Source organism: Euleptes europaea, chromosome 12, assembly GCF_029931775.1.
Source record: "Euleptes europaea isolate rEulEur1 chromosome 12, rEulEur1.hap1, whole genome shotgun sequence".
Taxonomy (NCBI): domain Eukaryota; kingdom Metazoa; phylum Chordata; class Lepidosauria; order Squamata; family Sphaerodactylidae; genus Euleptes; species Euleptes europaea.
This window is the reverse complement of record NC_079323.1, coordinates 69,739,680-69,759,983: the sequence shown is the minus strand read 5'-3', so window position 1 is coordinate 69,759,983 and position 20,304 is coordinate 69,739,680. Positions and strand designations below refer to the sequence as shown.

General features: G+C 41.6%; 1 protein-coding gene across 1 annotated transcript in view; it reads left to right on the top strand.

Moving 5' to 3' along the window:
* Positions 1 to 16,782, top strand: part of USP9X (ubiquitin specific peptidase 9 X-linked) — a 159,381-nt gene extending 142,599 nt beyond the window's left edge. The window contains exons 41-44 of the mRNA XM_056858694.1: positions 7,237 to 7,393; positions 7,791 to 8,003; positions 13,343 to 13,438; positions 15,157 to 16,782. Of these exons, the coding sequence (XP_056714672.1) occupies positions 7,237 to 7,393; positions 7,791 to 8,003; positions 13,343 to 13,438; positions 15,157 to 15,291 (601 nt within the window). The 3' untranslated portion in view covers positions 15,292 to 16,782. The remainder of the gene's footprint in view (positions 1 to 7,236; positions 7,394 to 7,790; positions 8,004 to 13,342; positions 13,439 to 15,156) is intronic.
* The last annotated feature ends 3,522 nt before the right edge of the window (positions 16,783 to 20,304 follow it).

The window sequence follows — 20,304 nt, the reverse complement described above, 5'->3', positions numbered from 1 at the left end:
GAGGTCCTGTTTGCTTGGTGGAATCACCTTCTATTGGTGGAGATTTATTGTGGAATCCAATTCAATGTTTCTCAGGAAATCAAGCTTTTACCACTTTAACTTTGTACCATTTTAACTCATTGTACAACATATGGTAGATAAGAAAGAGGTGGAAAATGTTTATCCAAACCACATAGAAGGGTTTAGAATCATAGAGTTGGAAGGGACCACCAGGGCCATTAAGTCCAACCCCCTGCACAATGCAGGAAATTCACAACTACCTCCCCCCTCCACACCCCTAGTGACCAGAAGATGGCCAAAATGCCCTCCCTCTCATCATCTGCCTAAGGTCACAGAATCAGCATTGCTGACAGATGACCATCTAACCTCTTCTTAAAAACCTCCAGGGAAGGAGAGCTTACCACCTCCCGAGGAAGCCTGTTCCACTGAAGAACCGCTCTGTTAGAAAATTCTTCCTAATGTCTAGATGGAAACTCTTTTGATTTAATTTCAACCCGTTGGTTCTGGTCCAACCTTCTTGAGCAACAGAAAACAACTCGGCACCCTCCTCTATATGACAGCCCTTCAAGTACTTGAACATGGTTATCATATCTCCTCTCAGTCTTCTCTTCTTCAGGCTAAACATACCCAGCTCCTTCAACCTTTCCTCATAGGGCTTGGTCTCCAAACCCCTCACCACCTTTGTTGCCCTTCTCTGGACACGTTCCAGCTTGTCTACATCCTTCTTAAATTGTGGTGCCCAAAACTGAACACAGTACTCTAGTTGAGGTCTAACCAGAGCAGAGTAAAGCGATACCATCACTTTGCGTGATCTGGACACTATACTTCTGTTGAGGCAGCCCAAGACTGTGTTTGCCTTTTTAGTTACAGCATCACCCTGCTGACTCATGTTCAGTGTTTGGTCTACTAAGACCCCAAGATCCTTTTCACACACGCTACTGTCAGGTTCTCCAGCCAACCTGGGCAATTCCCAAAAAGTCACTCGCTCAGACAGTCCAGTCAGAAGCAGGTAAACTTTATTGAAGAAGCAACAGGAATAGCTAAGGCAACTTGCAGGTTCAAAGCTGCTAATGACGAGCCAGACTACAAGGCATAACTTAAAGCATGATTACATCACAGGTGCAGTTTCAAACGGCCTGGGAAATGAATAGATAACGGTGCTTGGCAGGAAGGAGGGAGAAGGAGCCTAAACATGGTACTGCTCGTCAGCCGCTCAAGGCCAGGGCAAAGGGAGGGGGGAAGGGAACAGGGAATGGGAACAACAGAGCAAATGAACATCAAGGCAAAAATGCAAACACTGGTCTATCTCATGTCAAGAGCCTGACCGCTTATACGGGCCAGCCCAAGCATGGCTAAGCAAGAAATCAGTAGACATTCAGTGAAGAATCAAAAGGCAATCAAAAGGCAACCTCTGACATTCTGCCCCCCCTTAAGCCCCCCTTCCCCATCCGAGCTCGGTTGGGGCTTCAGAGGGTAGGCACTGTGAAATTTGCGAACCAGCCGAGGAGCCGCAACATGAGGGACTGCCACCCACTCATCATGGGCCGGTCCCAGATGTTTCCACCGAACCAAATAAAACAACTTTCCTCGTTTCAGTTTGGAGTCGAGAATCCTAGATACTTCCAGATGCACCTCCCCCCCCACCACCACGGTAGGCACTTCCGGCTCAGGCTCGGGATGGAAGTGAGGGGCCGCCGTGTAGGGTTTGAGGAGACTGACGTGAAACACTGGGTGTATCCCCCTAAGCGCTTTGGGAAGCGCTAACTCCACAGTGACTTCGTTGATCACTCTAGTGATGGGATAGGGACCTACATATCGTTCACTAAGTTTCTTACTTGGTCGCAGGGATCGCAGATTTTTTGTGGACAGATACACTTGATCCCCGACCTTTAGATCCCACCCTGGTGAATGACGTTTATCCGCGTGCTCCTTATATTTGTTTTAGGCTCGTTCCAAATTTTTTTGGAGCCAAGGCCAGGTAGTTTGTACTACGTGTACCCAGTCTTTGATGTCCCCTGCACCCTCCACCTCCAGGGACAGGGATGCGTTTCCAAAAGGCCCAAATTCCCTACCATATACTACTCGAAAGGGGCTAAACCCAGTGGACAAATGGGGAGCATTATTGTAAGCATATTCAGCAAAAGGTAACAAATCAACCCAATTGTCTTGATGGTAATTCGCATAACATCGTAAATAACATTCGATCACAGCATTGACTCTGTTTGTCCATCCGTTTGAGGGTGATAGGCTGATGACAAACCTTGTTCCACCCCCATTAATTTCAGGAAGGCCCTCCAAAATTGTGCTACAAATTGTGCTCCTCTGTTGGAAATCACCTTACGTGGCAAACCATGATATTTCATCACGTGTGTAATGAACATTCGTGCCAACCTTTGGGCAGAAGGCAAACCTGAACAGGGGACAAAATGTACTTGCTTGGAAAATAAGTCTGTTACCACCCATAATACTGTTTTCCCCCGACTGGGAGGAAGGTCCATAATAAAGTCCATGGCAATGACCTCCCAGGGAACAGACGGAACTTCCAAAGGTTTGAGGTGGGACAACTTCGCACAAACAGATCCACATCCGCCCTCATTCCCCGCCACCAAAATTGACGCTGCAGTAAATGCAAAGATTTGACAAACCCAAAATGTCCTGCTGTTTTAGCCCCATGAACCATCCCCAATACGTCCTTCCGAACCGTTTCAGGCACATAGAGTTGGTCTCCATGAAACCACAAGTCCCCTTGACGGGTGAGGGCTTGGGGAAGGATCTGGCCGCCTTCCTCCTGAAGTGCGGCTTCGCTCAGTTTCACCCGGAAATCCTCCGGGAGCTCGCTGGTCACGGCGGAGTCTTTTGCCCGGCTTTGAGTCCGGGTAGTCACGGCCAACCCTGAACCTCCCCCCGCTGCTCTGGAGTAAAGAGGGAATCGACAGGACAATTGACTTGACCACGGTACTGGGGAAGCCGGGACAACGCGTCAGCCAAAGAATTGTCTTTCCCTGGAACATGTTTTAGTACAAACCAGAACTTGGCAAAGAATTGTGCCCAACGTGTTTGCTTTGCTGACAGCTTTCTGGAACCTTTAAGCGCCTCCAGATTTTTGTGGTCGGTCCAGACCTCAAAGGGCACCTCAACCCCCTCAAGAAAGTGTCTCCAGATCGTGAGAGCATGTTTCACCGCGGCCGCCTCTTTTTTCCAAATAGCCCAGTCAATTTCGGCTTGTGAAAACTTCTTCGAGAAGTAAGCGCACGGCTTTAAATGTCCATTTTCATCCTTCTGTAACAGCCCCCCCCCCCCCATAGCAACATCGGAAGCGTCCACTTGTACAATAAAGGGTCTTTCACAGTCTGGATGCTGTAGCACTGGTTCAGACGTGAACAACTGTTTGAGCGTATCAAACGCCTGTTGGCATTCGGAAGACCACTGAAGCCTGGCGGAGGGCAAAGCGGCTGCGGACCCCTTCCCTTTCGTTACCATTCCATTTATTTACTAGCTCCTTTGACCAAAGGTCTTGAGCTTAACCATAACAATAATACATAATACAACAACACATAATCAATTTACAACACCCAACGTATACTTAAGGTTAAAACACAGTAGAAACAATTACTAAACATAGCATCACTAATACCATAACAATATATTCCCCCTGAACCAGTCTCATTGAAATCACAAAATCTGTTTCAACATTCAACTCGTAGTTTACGTGCTTGTTTTGTTTTGACGTTTGAGCGACATCACCTCCGCCAAAAATCTTGCAACAGAACTAGTGATATCAGGATGAATATCTCCCATTATGTGGGATATCACCCAGGACTCCAAGGGAAGTTTGTATTTAGACAATATTGGGGTGATCCAACGCAACCGAGGAGCTGACCAGTGCTGACAAAACAATAAGAGATGGTGTAAAGTCCCAATATCTCCAGATTTACATTCACAAACTCGATCTGAGTATGGAGTTTTCGCAAAACGACCTGACATCTCTGCAGTTGGGTAAGCATTTAATCTGGCAAGCATAAAGGAACGTCTATGGCTTGGGATTGTCAGCAAGCTCACATAAGAGGGCACAAACTCAGGAGGGGGAATCCCCAGTGCAAGGGTAGAACATACGCGCCTAGCGCGGAATGTAGTGCTAACACACTCAAGATTTCTCACCCTTGACCTTACTAATTTAAGTGCTTCAGAAAAGTTTAAGTTGTTAAGAACTAATGGTGGTAGTAGGGAGGTGAGGGGCAAGGAATAAAATTTCAATAAAAATTAGCAAACCCGAGTGATTGCTGTAACTGCTTGCGAGTAGTGGGGGCTTCCCACTCTACAACGGCCCAAACCTTTTCGGGATCCATCTCAAGCCCCTGTTGCAACACAATATAACCCAGGAAAGTTATAGACGGCTGATGGAAGTCGCACTTGGACACCTTTGCATACAGTTTATGAGCGCGCAACCGTTTCAAATCTTCTTTGACCAGGGCCACGTGTTCGTCCATAGTTTTAGTGTAAATTAAAATCTCATCCAAATAAACAATCACCCCTCTGAATAGCAAGTCGTGTAACACCTCATTAATCATTTGCATGAACACACTAGGAGCCCCCGTTAATCCAAACGGCATTACTAAGTACTCAAACATTCCAAAACAACTAGAGAAGGCAGTTTAATGTTCGTCCCATTCCCTAATCCTGATAGGATGGTAAGCTTCCACCAAGTCCAGCTTAGTAAAAATCCGGCCTTCTTTCAATTGAGCAAGCAGGTCTGGAATGAGAGGAAGGGGGTAAGCATTAGACTGTGTGACCGCATTGAGTCTGCGGAAATCAATAGAGTTGTAAATCACCAGTCTTTTTCTTCACAAAAAAGGCGGCCGCTGAGTAAGGCACTTTGGAAGGACGGATGGAACCCCCTTGCCAGATTAGTATCCAAATACTCCCGTAATACTGCCTTTTCCTTAGGACTCATAGGGTAGATTTTCCCTTTTGACAGGTTGCCTTCCCCCACCACTTCAATTGCGCAGTCAGTAGCGGCTCCGATGAGCCAGACGCTGGATTTGTAATCCGTGACCCCGATGGGCCGGTAGCTTTCTGGTCAGGTTGTGCCTGAAGGGCCGAGGATGTACTCCGCTTCCCAGACAAGCCGCTCCGGCGACGAGACTGTCCCTCAGTCCGCGCTCTTTCGGTTTCCCCGAGCGGCGGCTGAGCAGGTCTCAGCTCGGGAAGGACAACGGGCAGCAAAGTGTCCCAAACCCCTGCAAACAAGACAAGCCCCACTCTCAAAGCGTTTGCAGCGTTCTGCCACGGACTGCCCCCCTCCCTGGAAGGGCCTAGGGTCTTTAAAGGTACCTGGCTTGTCTCCACGGGGTTTGGTCTCTTGCGCTGTCCTCTGCTTGAAGATTTGCAGTAGTTGTCTACGCTTTTCGATGTCGGCCGCATGCCGTACCCATCCCTCCATGTCCGGAGGATTTCCCTGCATAAAGGCCCAGTGCTGCAATTCGGGGTTTAGACCCTCACGGAAATATTGTACCCGGGTGGCCTCACTCCAGTCCAGGATCTTGCTCAAGAGCAATTGAAATTCACTTGCATACTCCACCACCGATCTAGTCCCTTGGCGCAGTTGCAGCAGAGCGGTTTTGGCCCGCTCCCCCCGGTGCGGGTCTTCGAACCGGTTCCGGAGAGCAATCATGAAGTCATCCAGACTCCACAAAACACGGGAGCGTAGTTCATACTGTTGCACCATCCACGCTGCAGCCTCTCCTTGCAGCAGCGAAGCAACGTACTGAACCCGGCTTTTGTCGGAGGTGAAAGTTTCCCCCTGCTCCTGCATAAAAACATCCACTTGGATCAGAAAATAAGACAACAGTTCACTCGACCCATCGAAAGTCACCTTCAATTCCCGCTGGTGTGGCGGGACTGGAGCAGGATGATTCTTCGGTGGCGGCGGAGGTACAATGGGCTGTCCTGCCCCCACGGGCTGCTGTGGCTGCGGCGGTCTCTGTCGCAAATCGTCCAATTCCCGCGCCATGTCTTGCATCAAGGTGTACATGGCCTCCATTCGTTCTGTCATCTGCCTCTCAAACTGCAGGTGCCAACATTCTTCTTCCCACTCATGCCGTAAGAGGGACTCCCGTCAGGCCGCATCCCCAGCAAACTCTTCCAAACTGGAGACCGCCGGCTTCCGCCTCATGGTGTTGACCCCCGATGGGGCCCAGGTGCGGGGGGAGTCCAGCCAAGTACTGAGACGGGACACTCGCGGTTTGGCACCCACGCCCGCCCCGTCCGGCTTCTCTCCCACCGGCTTCTCTTTTTTGGAGTCAGGATCAGGCTCACCCGGCGCCGTCTTGTCCTCCTCGTTCTTGTCATCCGCCATAGCCACCCGTACGTTGGGATGGGAGCGGAGATAGGAGTAAAAGGATTAGCAGCTTAATGTCAGGTTCTCCAGCCAACCTGGGCAATTCCCAAAAAGCCACTCACCAGACAGTCCAGTCAGAAGCAGGTAAACTTTATTGAAAAAGCAACAGGAATAGCTAAGGCAGCTTGCAGGTTCAAAGCTGCTAATGACGAGCCAGACTACAAGGCATAACTTAAAGCATGATTACATCACAGATGCAGTTTCAAACAGCCTGGGAAATGAATAAATAACGGAGCTTGGCAGGAAGGAGGGAGAAGGAGCCTAAACATGGTACTGCTCATTAGCCGCTCAAGGCCAGGGCAAAGGGAGGGGGGAAGGGAACAGGGAATGGGAACAACAGAGCAAATGAACATCAAGGCAAAAATGCAAACACTGGCCTAACTCATGTCAAGAGCCTGACCGCTTATACGGGCCAGCCCAAGCATGCTAGGCAAGAAATCAGTAGACATTCAGTGAAGAATCAAAAGGCAATCAAAAGGCAACCTCTGCTCAAACAAGTCTCCCCCATCCTATAATTATGCATTTGATTTTTCCTACCTAAATGCAGAACTTTACATTTGTCTTTGTTGAAGTGCATTTTATTAGTTCTAGCCCATTTCTCCAGCCTGTCAAGATCATCCTGAATCTTGGCTCTGTCTTCTACCGTATTTGCTACCCCTCCCAATTTAGTTTCGAAATAATGTACTTCAAAATTCTTTGGCATTAAAGGTTACATTGCAGATCATATATAGTTGTACAAAGATAAGAATCTCTGTTAAAGATGATGATATTAATGTACATGTTTATAGCCTTTGTAAATGAAATTCTAATCACTTGTTATGTTTTGATGTCCCCCTTAGGATTCACAATGCACTTAAAGGAATCCCAGATGACCGGGATGGGCTTTTTGATACCATTCAGCGCTCTAAGAACCATTATCAAAAAAGGGCTTACCAATGTATAAAGTGTATGGTAGCACTTTTCAGTAACTGTCCTGTAGCCTATCAGATTTTACAGGTAATTCCTTTCATCTCAGTATTTGTGTTCTGCTCTGATTTAAGTGAGAACTGTTTCCCCAAATTCTTCTTAAAAAAACAACAAATTGTGTAATGAAGAGAAGACAGGGTTAATTGGAAGCTTGGTTATAGCAGAACTAAGACCTGCAAAATCACTTTTACCTAAATCCACTGTTTCCTGTGTTTTACCCCAAATAAAATATAAAATCCTTCCCTCCTCCACCTGGTAGATAGTAAAAGGTCAAATCCTTCTCCCCCCATTTGGATTGTAAGAAATCTTTTTTGATTTTTTTTTTTTTTGCACTGACTATGACCAACGTACATTTTTGTAGAAAGCCACTTAATTAAGATATTTGACAAATGTATCAAAAGTGAAAGATTTACTTTTATCTCTGTAGAGCAATGGAGATCTGAAGAGAAAATGGACTTGGGCAGTAGAATGGCTTGGAGATGAGCTTGAGCGTAGGCCATACACTGGCAATCCACAGTATACATATAATAACTGGTCACCTCCAGTCCAGAGTAATGAAACATCAAATGGTTACTTTCTGGAAAGATCACACAGTGCAAGAATGACCCTTGCAAAGGCTTGTGAACTATGTCCAGAAGAGGTAAGAGCTTATTCACATCTCATGTTGCTTTTTGACTTGCAGTCTCTCTGATTTCTGTATTTTACTATAAGATGGGGCGAGAATCCTAAATGAACTAGAAAGGGGAAAATGGCAGTTCAATCCTAGTTAGAGATACATCCTTTTAAGCCCATTATCTTGAGTGGACTTAGAAGGATGCAATTCTGCTTGGAGTTGGTCTTGCATTATTTTATTTTTCCAGTGGCTTCCAAACAGCCTTTGGGCTGGGGAGAGTGGGGTAAAAGTGCAATTAAATAAATAAATAAATATTCTTAATTGACAAGCACAATTTCTTTTCTGGTCTGAAGAGGAGGGGTTATTTCAACATTTTTGGCTTCAGTATACTCTAGTGAGAAACACTCAGACTGCACTCAGACTTCTCAGACTGAGTACTTATCTTCTTGTTCCTCACTGTGCATGCTGTGGACCAGAGATTTCATTTGGCATTTTCATTGTGGGTACAAAGGGCTTTTTGCTGCTGGAGTGGGAAGTGTAGATTGGCCAAGGGTATTTGAACTTAATTTTTTCCAAGGGAGTTCGGTTTTGTTTCCCATCTGTACCAGAACTTCAGTTGGAAAATTAATCTTGGGCTGCTCCTCAGTGTTTTTGGAAGGGAAGGGGTGTAGTAATTGTCTTAGGCCAGCATGCAATGATAGAAATAGCCTTCCCACTGGTAGATTAACAGCGCATTCCTGAGCCTCCAGGGCGAAAGCCTTTAGGAGGCCGGGAAGGCGCTGCGCCAGCATTTGGGGGGCCCGCACTGGCCTCCGAGCTACTTACACCAGCGTTAGTAGCCCGAACGCCGGCGGGAAGACCCGAGCGCTGCCCTGGCAGTGCCACCCTGGGACACCGACAGGGCCTTCCACCGGCATCCCACCACCTGCTTTTTAGCAGGCGGTGGCCTCATTTTTCTCTATGGGGCGAAAAGGCCATGTTTTACACAAAAGAGCCACTAAAAGGCACCTTTTTTTTCCCCGGCGTGCAGGGAACGGCTTTAGGAGGGGCCGCGGCTGCGCCTCCTCCCCACTGTTTCCCCATGCCGAATCTCAGGAATGCGCTGTAAGAATGGAAATCTTTCAAAGGTGCTGGTCCTGTATTCCTCTATCAGAGAAAGAGGGCAGACAGTTCCTATAAAAGTCAAACATACATTACAGCTGCTGTTCTCCTGAGTGTATAGGAGGAGGTGGAGAAGCAACAGAGGTTGAGTGGGAATGCATGACCAGTTCAGGATCCTTCTGTATGCCCCTTATAGTTATTGAAGATGCTTTAAAGAATGTCAGTACAGCTCAGGTTTTTTCAGCCTTTCTTGAGACTGTTATCTAACCTTTTGTCTGTGAAATAAAATATCTGTCAGTATGAACACATGAAGCTGCCTTGTACTGAATCAGACCCTTGATCATCAAAAGTATTATTTACTCAGACTGGCAGCAGCTCTCCAGGGTCTCAGGCAGAGGTCTCTCACATCCCCTACTGCCAGGTCCTTCAACTGAAGATGCTGGGGATTGAACCTGGAACCTTCTGTCTGTTAAGCAGATGCTCTATCACAGCCCCTCCCCTCTTGGGAAGGCAGCAGAACAGGGCCAGCTGCAGGACAAGGCAGAGGTTTCTGTATACTCAGGAAACTCTTCAGATATACTGGAAAACATTATTCAATTAAAGAGAAAGCTCACCCCAACAGCCTATTGAGTACTGGACATGTTCATTATCTTCAGACTGTAGATAAAAGTTGAGTGCTAGTTAGAGGGCCAAAAAACAAAATAGAAGGGAGAAAATATTTGGACTGGGAAAGAATTTCCAAATCATTTTTGTCCTTCCCCATGGTTCCTTTCATTCTAGTAGTGATGTTCATAGTTGAGCGCCTATCAGTATGACATCAAAATGGGGCTACCTAGGGATTTCTTTCTATTTGAGGAACTCTGCAGCTCTGCTTTGTAAATAAAAAAGTTCTTCCCTACTTTTTAAAACCCATTTACTGTCTTTCCACTCAATGATATTCCTATACATCTCTATATCTAAATTTAACTGTATTCCCCTCTTCATATATGCTTCTGTTGGGTTAATCCATCCCGGAGTCTTGTTTTCTAAAATCTTCTTGTATTTTATCCAGATTTGGAGTAGCCCAGCTCTTATAATATGGATTTTAAAATCCCTATTTACCTTTTCCTTCTCATACCACAAATATGCATGCCATCCGAAACGAAGATTATAACCTCATAGCTCTAATAATCGAAGATTTTCTAACTTAATCCACCTTTTTAACCAGAGAAAACAGGAAGCTTCATAATATTGTTGCAAGTCTGGTAGTGCTAATCCTCCTGTTTCTCTTAATTGAATCAGATTATTATACGCTATTCTATGTTTTCCTTTTCCCCACAAAAACTTTAATATATCCTTTTTCCAAGTTTTACAGATTTTAAATCCTTTGATAATTGGTAGATTTTGAAATAAAAAAAGCATCTTAGGTAATACCATCATTTTGATTACCGATATTCTACCCCACAACGATAGGGGTAGTTTTTCCCAGTTATTCAAATCTGTATTTATTTGCTGCCAGGTTTTATCATAATTATTTTTAAATAAATTAAAATTATTGGAAGTTAACCAAATTCCCAAATATTTTACCTTATGCTCTATAGCAAATCCTGTAATTCCCGCTAGTTCTTGCCGCTGCAAGAGTGTGATATTTTTAACCAATATTTTAGTTTTGTTTTTATTTATTTTAAAACGTGCTAACTTTCCATAAACCTCAATCATCTTGCTCCATTCTGCGATCTGAGTGATAGGGAAGAACTAAATATAAAAGATTGGTTTGTATACTATAAGCTACAAGATATTTTTAATAAAGATAATCAACTCGAATTTAATAAAAATAAATCCGAGTTAGAAAAAATATTAGATAGAGGAAATAAGGGAATGATTGGTAGGATGTATAAACTATTGATTACAATAATTTAGAGCAAGAAAGGATTAAACCAGTCATGATTAAATGGATGCAGGATTTAGGTTCCAATATAGATTTGGATAAATGGGAAAACTTATGGAAGAGGGAGTATAAATTTACAATAACTAATGAAATTAGAGAAAATTTATATAAAATGTTTTATAGATGGCATATAACCCCAATTATGATTTCTAAGATGAATAGTCAGGATAAAGGAATATGTTGGAAATGTGGGAAAGAAAAAGGAACCTATATGCATGTCTGGTGGCGTGTAAAAATTTTTAAAAAATTTGGAAAAAAATAGTGAAAGAAACAAATTATTTGATTAAAGGTAGAGTGAAAAGGAAACCATCATTTTGTTTGCTAGGAATCCCAACAAATAATATTCAGGATCGGGATAGGATTATTTGCCAATACAGTTTTGCTGCTGCTAGAATTGTGATAGCGAAAGTATGGAAACAAACAAATAAACCTTCATTTACTGACTGGAGAGAGAAATTATGGTTATATATGAGGATGGCCAGATTAACGGAATTTTTGCATGGAAATGATATGGAAGAATTTAAACAAACATGGTCTACGGCCACCTCATATTGGGAGAAGATGGCAAAAATGGATTTTACGTTGTTGTTTAGTGAGTTATAGAAAAACAAATTTTTAAATAAAATTACAGATAACTGAGAAAGTAACACTACCAGACACTTCTTCGGAAGTCCGGTGATGGGTCACTCATTTTCTTTCTTTTTTTCTCTTTTTTTTCTGTTTTGGTGGGTGGGGGAAAAAGGGTATTTTAATGAAGATTTAGAATGATGATTGTACTGTATATTGAATTGTATTGAATATGTTGTATAAATACCCTTTTACACTGTTCTTTTTTTCTTTTAATAGTATTATATATTTTTTATTTTTTTATTTTTTATTTTTTTATTGTATGTTTGGTTAAAAATTTAATAAAAATTATTTAAAAAAAGTAAATAAAAAAGAAGCACACACACACGTGATGAGGATTCTCCATGAACCTTAGAATGCTGAGAGTAGCTGAACATCAATTAGAAGAAAAAAAGAGGGAAGGAAATTACTTGGATAAACATGTTAACACTTTTTTGGGATTGTATCCGATTCTGCTGGTCTTTGACTGTAAATAAATTTGAATTTGATAAACATGTCCTTAGAGTCCTAGAGGGATAGATAAAGGTTTGGTTGAGGAATAGTGTAAGGGACAGTCTGCTTACCTTTCTTCCTTTCCTCCTCTCCATTAGTCCACAATAGTATATGATTTTAAAGGGTCTGATCTTTTGGAATCTAACTTGACTTGGGGCAAGAAAGTTAGAATTGCAAGATGAGTGCTTCATCTGATCCTAATTAACTGTATCCCTCCATCTTTCATACTCTTAAGGGTGAAGGGAAAAGAACTCTAGAAGCTTGTAGTATGCTGGATTTTGGAGCAGGGGAGGTAGTGATGGTGGCAGTTAAAAGCAGTTTTGGGAGATGCTTGCCAGTTAGACTGTCTTCCTCACCAGGAACTGTCCCATACTGAAGGATAGGAAGAAGAACCTTCCCTCAAACCTCTGCAGTTAGGGCAATTGCACTACACTGTTAGACTACTGATGTTCAGAGTTGGACAAACAGGAAGCTGTGCTACACTATTGTATTATGGGAGGAGTTTGCAAATTGTTCAAGGACACCCCAAGCATGCAGAAAAATACTACTTTGTAAAAAGAGAGAAAGCTGCAAATTTCTTCATGAAATTAGACATGATTAGAAACCCAGCAATGCAAAAAACGGAGTGGATTGACCACTGTTGCCCCTATTCAACAGCATCATGCTCCATCCACAGAGCATGGCTTCCTCTCTTCCCCTTCTGGCTATAACCCAAAATGCTGTTCTTGAAGAGCAAGGGGACCTCCCAGGAACAGCATGGGGAAAGGTGAGTTGGAGGGAGGGAAGAATCAGAAAATTGCCCTTTCCATTCATGGAAATTCTTTGTTGGATCTAAGTCATGGTGCTCAGATTTTGAGCAGACACATAGTCAGCCCCAATATCTCACCCTGCCCACAGCAGTCAGGTTTCAGAGATGGCGACGCATCATAGAGAATAGGTTGATTTCCCTGCATATTTGCACACTCTGTACTACTCAGGTTTGGAGCTGCCTTCATTATCCTCCCTACCAGTTCCCCCCCTCCCCCAACAGTCACTTGAGGTAATTCAGGAGGCTGAGCCTCCCCAGCTTGTAATCTTTAATACGATGTGAGCTAGTGGTAGTATTCTTTTCATAAATCAGCTTTTGATAATTCCATAAATTATGTCACAAAAGAACAGGAAAGGGTATAAATTGCAAAATGGTGGTACTCATTTTAATGGGAGTGGTTTCCATTTATAGGAACCAGATGATCCAGATGCCCCTGATGAGCATGAGTCCTCCCCACCAGAAGATGCTCCACTGTATCCTCATTCACCTGGCTCCCAGTATCAGCAGGTGAGCTGTGATTTACTTTTGAGAAATACCACTTCTCATTTCGGTGTCCTTATTAGCTCTTCCTTCAGCTTAATCAGAAATATGCTGATAATGTTATTCCCTTAGGCATAAGTATAAAAGCTTTACAAGTGCATATTTGAACAGGATGCATGCAGAGCACCTGTTCCAACTTGGTGTTTTACATGTATGCGTTGATTTTTTTTTAAGCGATTGTGTGTGTCCACATAGAAAATAAATTCGTGGAAATTGGCTGTCTACACAACTTGGCTACAATTAAATCATAAACAGGGCCAATCAGAAAACATCAGTGTGCTTACAGATGCATCCAGAACAAATGTAAATCTTACATACAATACTTTGGTCTCTTGCTTCTCTGGGAATCACTCTAGGAAAACCCATGATACAGAATGGCCAGAATCTCATAAATTTGCAAGGAATAATTGGAATTTTTGCTCTGCTATTTAGTTAATATTTGGTACTGTTTGGCTAAGGGAGCCAGTGTGGTATAGTGGTTAGGAATGGGACTATAATCTGGAGATTCCCTACTACTCCACATGAAGAATGCTGTGTGACTTTGAGCCAGTCACAGTTCTGTCAGAACTCTCTCAGCTCACACAGAGGAAGGCAGCGGCAAACCACCTCTGAACGTCTCTTGCCTTGAAAACCCAGTGGGTCACTGTCAGTCGGCTGCGACTTGATGGCACATGTGCACACACACACACATTTGGCACTTCATTAGTAGACTCAATGTCAAAGATTTGTTTATTGGAGACTCACATTTTTAATGTTTTCTGAAACCAGAAATGAATTATGAAATATGTTATCCATGAACACTGAGCACCAAATTCAGGTGTGCACACAGAAGCTGAAACTTCTGTTAAAAGCTAAATGCCCTGAAAAATTTAATACTAGTTCTGAGCATTTAAAATGGCATATGGCATTGCTCACGTTTGTGAGCCACAGGCAATTGTACTGTTCGTTCTCTTATCTTTCCTAAATCATGGTGTATATCCTGAACCTGTTAATTTCCTCTCGTGCTCATTTTCCCTCATCTTGCTTTCTTTACTGATGTTCTCAGCAGAGCAGTTGGTAAGTGATATAGATGCAGTCCCCACCCCAAAGTTAAACCACATTGTATCCACCAACTCCCTTATCTGTTAGCGTGTGGCGTCTTCACTTTCTCACGAGCTTTTTCACCTCTAACAGGCACAGTGGCTATCTTTTGATTACAGGTATAGTTTTGTAATTGATCTAACTTAATATTACACCAAGATATGCAAATATTTCACGCTGGTCAGTTTAGTTTATATGTTAAAATACTTTGTATTCAGTGCACACTATTTTAAAGTCTTTTGGGTTAGTTCACCTTAAGTGTACTATATTTACCCTTGGGAGAAAGGTAATTCCCTGCTTTTCTGTGCCAATTTGAAAGTACTTCCTCCTCACCTTCCTTTTCAATGGCGGACTTCAATTCCAGGTATTCATGTCAGCTGGGCAGCATTTTTCCCTTCCTTCTGGGTTCAGCTTTTGCATGAAATTCAGCTTTTGGGTGCAATAACTTTAGCTCTCACTTTCAGTGCAAACTTATTCTTAAGTTCATTACAGGTAAGTGTGTGTGTGTGTGTCTAGAAAAAGCTGCTTTAAAATAGAGTGTTGCTAACCTGTTAAGCTACTATTTAAAGAAAAATAAAAGCAGTTACTATTTTTTGTTTTTTCAGAATAACCATGTGCATGGACAACCATATACAGGCCCAGCAGCACATCATATGAACAACCCTCAGCGAACTGGCCAACGAGCACAAGAAAATTTTGAAAGCAGTGAAGAGGTTTCACCGCCTCAGACAAAAGAATAATGGAAATGCACATAAATTAACTTGTTCCAACAAGACTGTGCACCCAGGCCTTACAGTCCAACTTTTCTGTTTCTGGCTAATATTTAGAAGAAAAAAAAACTATTCCTAATCAACATGGAGTGAAGAGTCTATTCACTGTCTTATCTGCAGAAAATTGCTGTCAATATATAACCTGCCTGCAGTGGAAAGTGTATAGTGTTTTGTAATAAATGGCCTGATGCTAATGTGTAAATGGCAAAGGTGTATATAGTATATTAATGTTTGACTGTTAATTCTTAAGCAAGAAACATTTTTTGTCTTGATGAGACTCACAGATCTACAACAATTAATTTCTTGATATATCCACTGCGCTCTACAACCAGTGTTGCCATGCCTAAGGGCAGTTGGATCAACTCCTTTCCAAAAAGAAAAAAGCAAGCCTCTCCATGTCAACCACAAAAATAGTTTCATGTAATTCTTTGCCACTGGAGTCGATTTTACTATGAGCAACGTAATGACTGGTAACCTTTTAATTATTTGGTTGATGTGGAAAATTGGTGATGTAACATTGTTTCTAGGTCTTTTTTCATTGCCTTTTTCATTCTGGTATTAGGTTAATCACTTTGAAGCTATAGTTAAGCTGTAACATTTAGCATGGCTTCACACCAGGTTAGTGTAGCCAGTGAGGGAAGAAAAATTACAGTTGTCTGAAGGTGACAACTATGTTCTTCAGAGCCTTTTCTTCTGACATCTAGATTATTAAACGGGCGGGGAGGGTTGGGCAATGTGACAAACAGGCGGTTTTCAGTTGCACATAAGTTCCTCACATCTAATGTTTTCGACAGTTCTGTCTCTGGGTGGGATAAAAGAACACTTAGTTTTCAGTAATAGGAAATTAAAAGATTTAAAACAAATATGCAAATTTTTGCTATGCCAGGATGCCTGGAGCATAATAGACTGTATTTGGTGTGCTTGTTTTGTTTCTTTGGTAGAGCTTATTTGATAAACTTCTAACACTTTCCTTTCTACTGCATCGCAGTGAAGTGGAAGTCAACAAAATCACACAATACTTGTGAGTGCCACTGCACCAAGTTAACTTGCTGGTTTTCTGCTCGTTCGCAATTCTACTTGAAAGCAAGAATTGTCTTAGCTCTTTATCCATTATAAAATCTTAACCTTAGACGCAGGGTTTGATTATTAAAAGAAAAACTACTGGTTAGTCTAATACAAATCTGAGGTATCTCTCTATTCCAGAGTAAACATTTGTTTAAAGACTTCAACAAACACATCAGTAAATACTGTATTTAAATTAAAATTGGTAACTTGAATGTGTGTAATTATTTTGGAACCTGTCAAAACCAAATACCCCTGCAAAACGGATACAGCCCACCCTATACTATTTAAATATTTGCTGTTTTATTTTATAGAAATTATTTTGCTGAATTCACAAATAGAATTTGATTTAAGAAGATCATTTTTGTCCTGTGGTGTGTGTGTGTGCTTCTTTTTAAACAGACTGCACAGGTAATTGAATTCTGTGCACTATACGGAATTCTGGAGCAACAGTCGCATTGAGATTTGGTGGACAGAAATTTGATCCTTGACAAGAATAAAAAAGGAAAACTGTAATAGTTTCTTAATGTGACTATCTTGTACTTTTGTATGTTTTATATATACATATATATTTAATGAGCACAAGCTTGGTGGTATTTTTTACAATTGAGATAATATAAAACCACTGCCTATCAAACTGATGATTTATAGTTGAAATGCACAAAGTGAGAGAACCACAAGTGCAGGGTTTTGTGTTTTTTTGCATTTAGTGTAAAGATACAGTCTTGAACCATTTTAAAAAATTCTGTGAAGCAATTATCACTTTACCCTTCCAGGATTTCTGTAGCATTCATGTTTATTGATACGTTTTTAAACAGCATTTAATTGGATTAGTTGATAACATTTGAGTGAAACATTCCCCATGTATTGGGTATTTTTTAGTTTAACTCAGAATATTAGCCTGCTTATGTATTAGAGCAGCAACAGAACTTATGTTCACTTAGACCAATAATTATTGTTAAACATGTTACAAAGACTATCTTTGAATACAGAAACGTGGAACTTGTTACTTCAGCCAGGTGAGGAGAGTAAGTAATTAAGTGTGAAGTGATTGTGGAAATGTGAGTTTTAAGAAAATCAAAGCTGTTATTTCACAAGGCTGTAACTGACTTTTATCTTCATGGAGAATTATTCTTTAAACAACTAGTTTAGGGGTATTATGGTTAATCTTTTTTTCCCTGGAAGAGAATCTCACAAGATTAAATTAAATGTAATGTGTATCAGGAACCTTAGAGAGTACCCCTAATGGTTGGCAGAATGTATGTTTATTCATTTAAGTAAAAATGTCCGCAACCATAATTAATGCATGCTTCTGTCAGAATTTTGGCAGTAGTCACTTTAAAGCTGTCATACCTCAATATTCATGGCACATATTTAAACAGTTCTTAAAGTGCCTAACGGTTTTATTTTACTTTGCCAGTAACTATTGAATCCTAGTTCATTTGTAACAGTTAATGAGAAATCCTTCGGTAGGATCCAGTCAGCTTTTTCACTCAGTCTCACCCAGTTCTCTCCCTGTAAGCTACAAGCTCTCTTCGCAGAGACACCTCCTTAATTTTTGATCTGCAGAAAAAGTGGTTGGATCCAACCCCATCTTCCATAAGCAGTCCATCCAACAGTAACCTAATCTTGCATGTTTCCACTAACAGTTTGACATCAATATTTACAGTTAACATCTGTAAGAAACTTTTTAGTGTGTTTGTGATGGGTGTGTGTTATGTAAGCAGCTGCACCTTACTGGGGGCAGTTCTGTGTGCAAATTTTTCATTACCATTTTTCTTTTGAATTTTATTTTTGTCAGGCACTGCTAGTGATGTAGGTATGTATGGCTGCCAACTTGCTGGACTTCGTTATGTATTATCATTTGGTTGCCAAGGGATTGTTTTCAGCTCTCTTATCTCAAAACAAAAACCCAACAACGAAACCCTAGATTCTCTTCTTTGTAGTTGTAGAAAAATGGAAAGGATGCCTAAAGTGTCCTCTGAAGATTAAAAAAAGTACAAAATACAATTTTAAACTTCATAATTCTTAAGCTACTTCAATGTCTCTTAAAATGGACCAGAATTTTTGAAGAACTGACTTTAAAAGCCTCAGTATATTTATTGGCTCTTTTCCCCCAACAAAAGTTGCACTGCTTGTAACTGGTTATGTCTCAAAACTGAACTATGAGTATCATTGATACCTTCAGTGAATTAAAAAGGGAAATAAATTGGTGTTTGAAATTGTGAGGTAAGACAGAATGAACCCATCTGTACTTTGCCTTCATGTAGAAGGGAAGGTGGTCCTGTACCACCACTACTAGTGGTGGTAGTTAGTGTTGGACTAGAATCTGGGAGACCCAGGTTTGAATCCTTACTCTGCCATGGAAGCTCCCTGGGTAACCTTGGGCCAGTCACACAGACTTACCTACCTCACATAGTTGTTGTGAGGATAAAATGAAGATAATTATGGAAGCCACCTTAGGTCCCCAGTGGGGGAAAAGGTGGGATATAGATGAAGTAAATAAATACCAGTAGTTTTTTCAGTATAGAATCCCACTTTATGGACTGGAGGCAAATAACTCATTTGTGTTGGTTCCATATTTTCTAGAAAATAGTTCCCTAGTTCTCTTGCATACATTTTATTCATTTCAATGGAGCTTGTGTAAAAATACTACCATGCTCCTGGGACCAGTTCTCATGGAATTTACTCAAAAAGTGTGATTGCTTCCCAGTTCCTGTACCATTTATATATATGCCTATAATATTTGCAAAAGTTACATGTTTAAATGATTATTTTTTTATATTCTAAAGTGCTTTATAAAAAGAATGGTTACATGTTAGACAATTCTCATAGCCGTTAAGGAAAACCAATTTCAGAATAATGCAAGCACTTTGTTCCTCTATGACGGTTAAGGCAGAAAGCAATACAGAGGTAGTATATTGTTGGTTCATGTTTACATGTTTCACTCCATAATGTCCATTAAATGATGAGAAGTGGGTGAGAATATGCTATCATGGGTCAAATGCCTTAGGAAGAACTTTTTGCATTGCCTCTCACAGTCCTCAGCCAAGACAGATCAGTCAGCAGTATATCATCATGCGTCAGTAAATAAGTGGTGTAAGCACACATGCGCACTGCCCCTCAGCCTATTACCTTTCTTTGGCCAGCAGGAAAGTGCCCTTGTTGCTTCAAGTCCCTTTGTTCATTGGAACACCCCTAAACAGACAGGAGAGCATTTTGTTGTGTTGAACTGCTATAGTTAAAGCACCACCAGTTTCAGACTTGCATGGAAGTAGGGGTTAGTGAAACTTGAATGTCTGAAGAAATTGCTGTCCTTGGAAAAAAGTGCATGCAGCATGAACACTGTTGCAGAAAGGAAAATCTGCCATTATGAATAAACACTTGTGTAAACTCTGTTCCCGCTCCAGTTTTTGTTTTCCTAAGCAGTCGACTTGATTACTGATGTCAGTGATAGATTAAATTCACTAGGGTTTACTTGCTGTATTCCAACAGCAGCTGGACTTTTCCTTTGTTGTACCTATAACATAGTCTCATTACAATAGAAGTGTACTAGATCACCTGAAGCTGTTTGGGGCACTTTCCTTCTCCTGGCCTATGAAGATCTTTGCAGTTCATAAATTTAGTGTCAGTGAGATTAGGTTAGATGGTTCCAAACATCTGTACAGATGTAAGGTTGAATTACAGGATGCTTGGATGCTTAAATGAACAATAATGCAAAATAGTAAATTGACAGGTAAATTGTGACTTGCTCTGTAATGACTGGTGCTTAAATAATCTCAGAGCAACCACCTTTGGTAATGCAGTGTTTTTGTGCATGCATCCCACAGCAATACGGATATAACTGGTATGTTTACCACCTCCATACAACTTGCTATCTGGTTCCAAAACTTAGCTTCTAATTAGCAGCTGCTTCACATG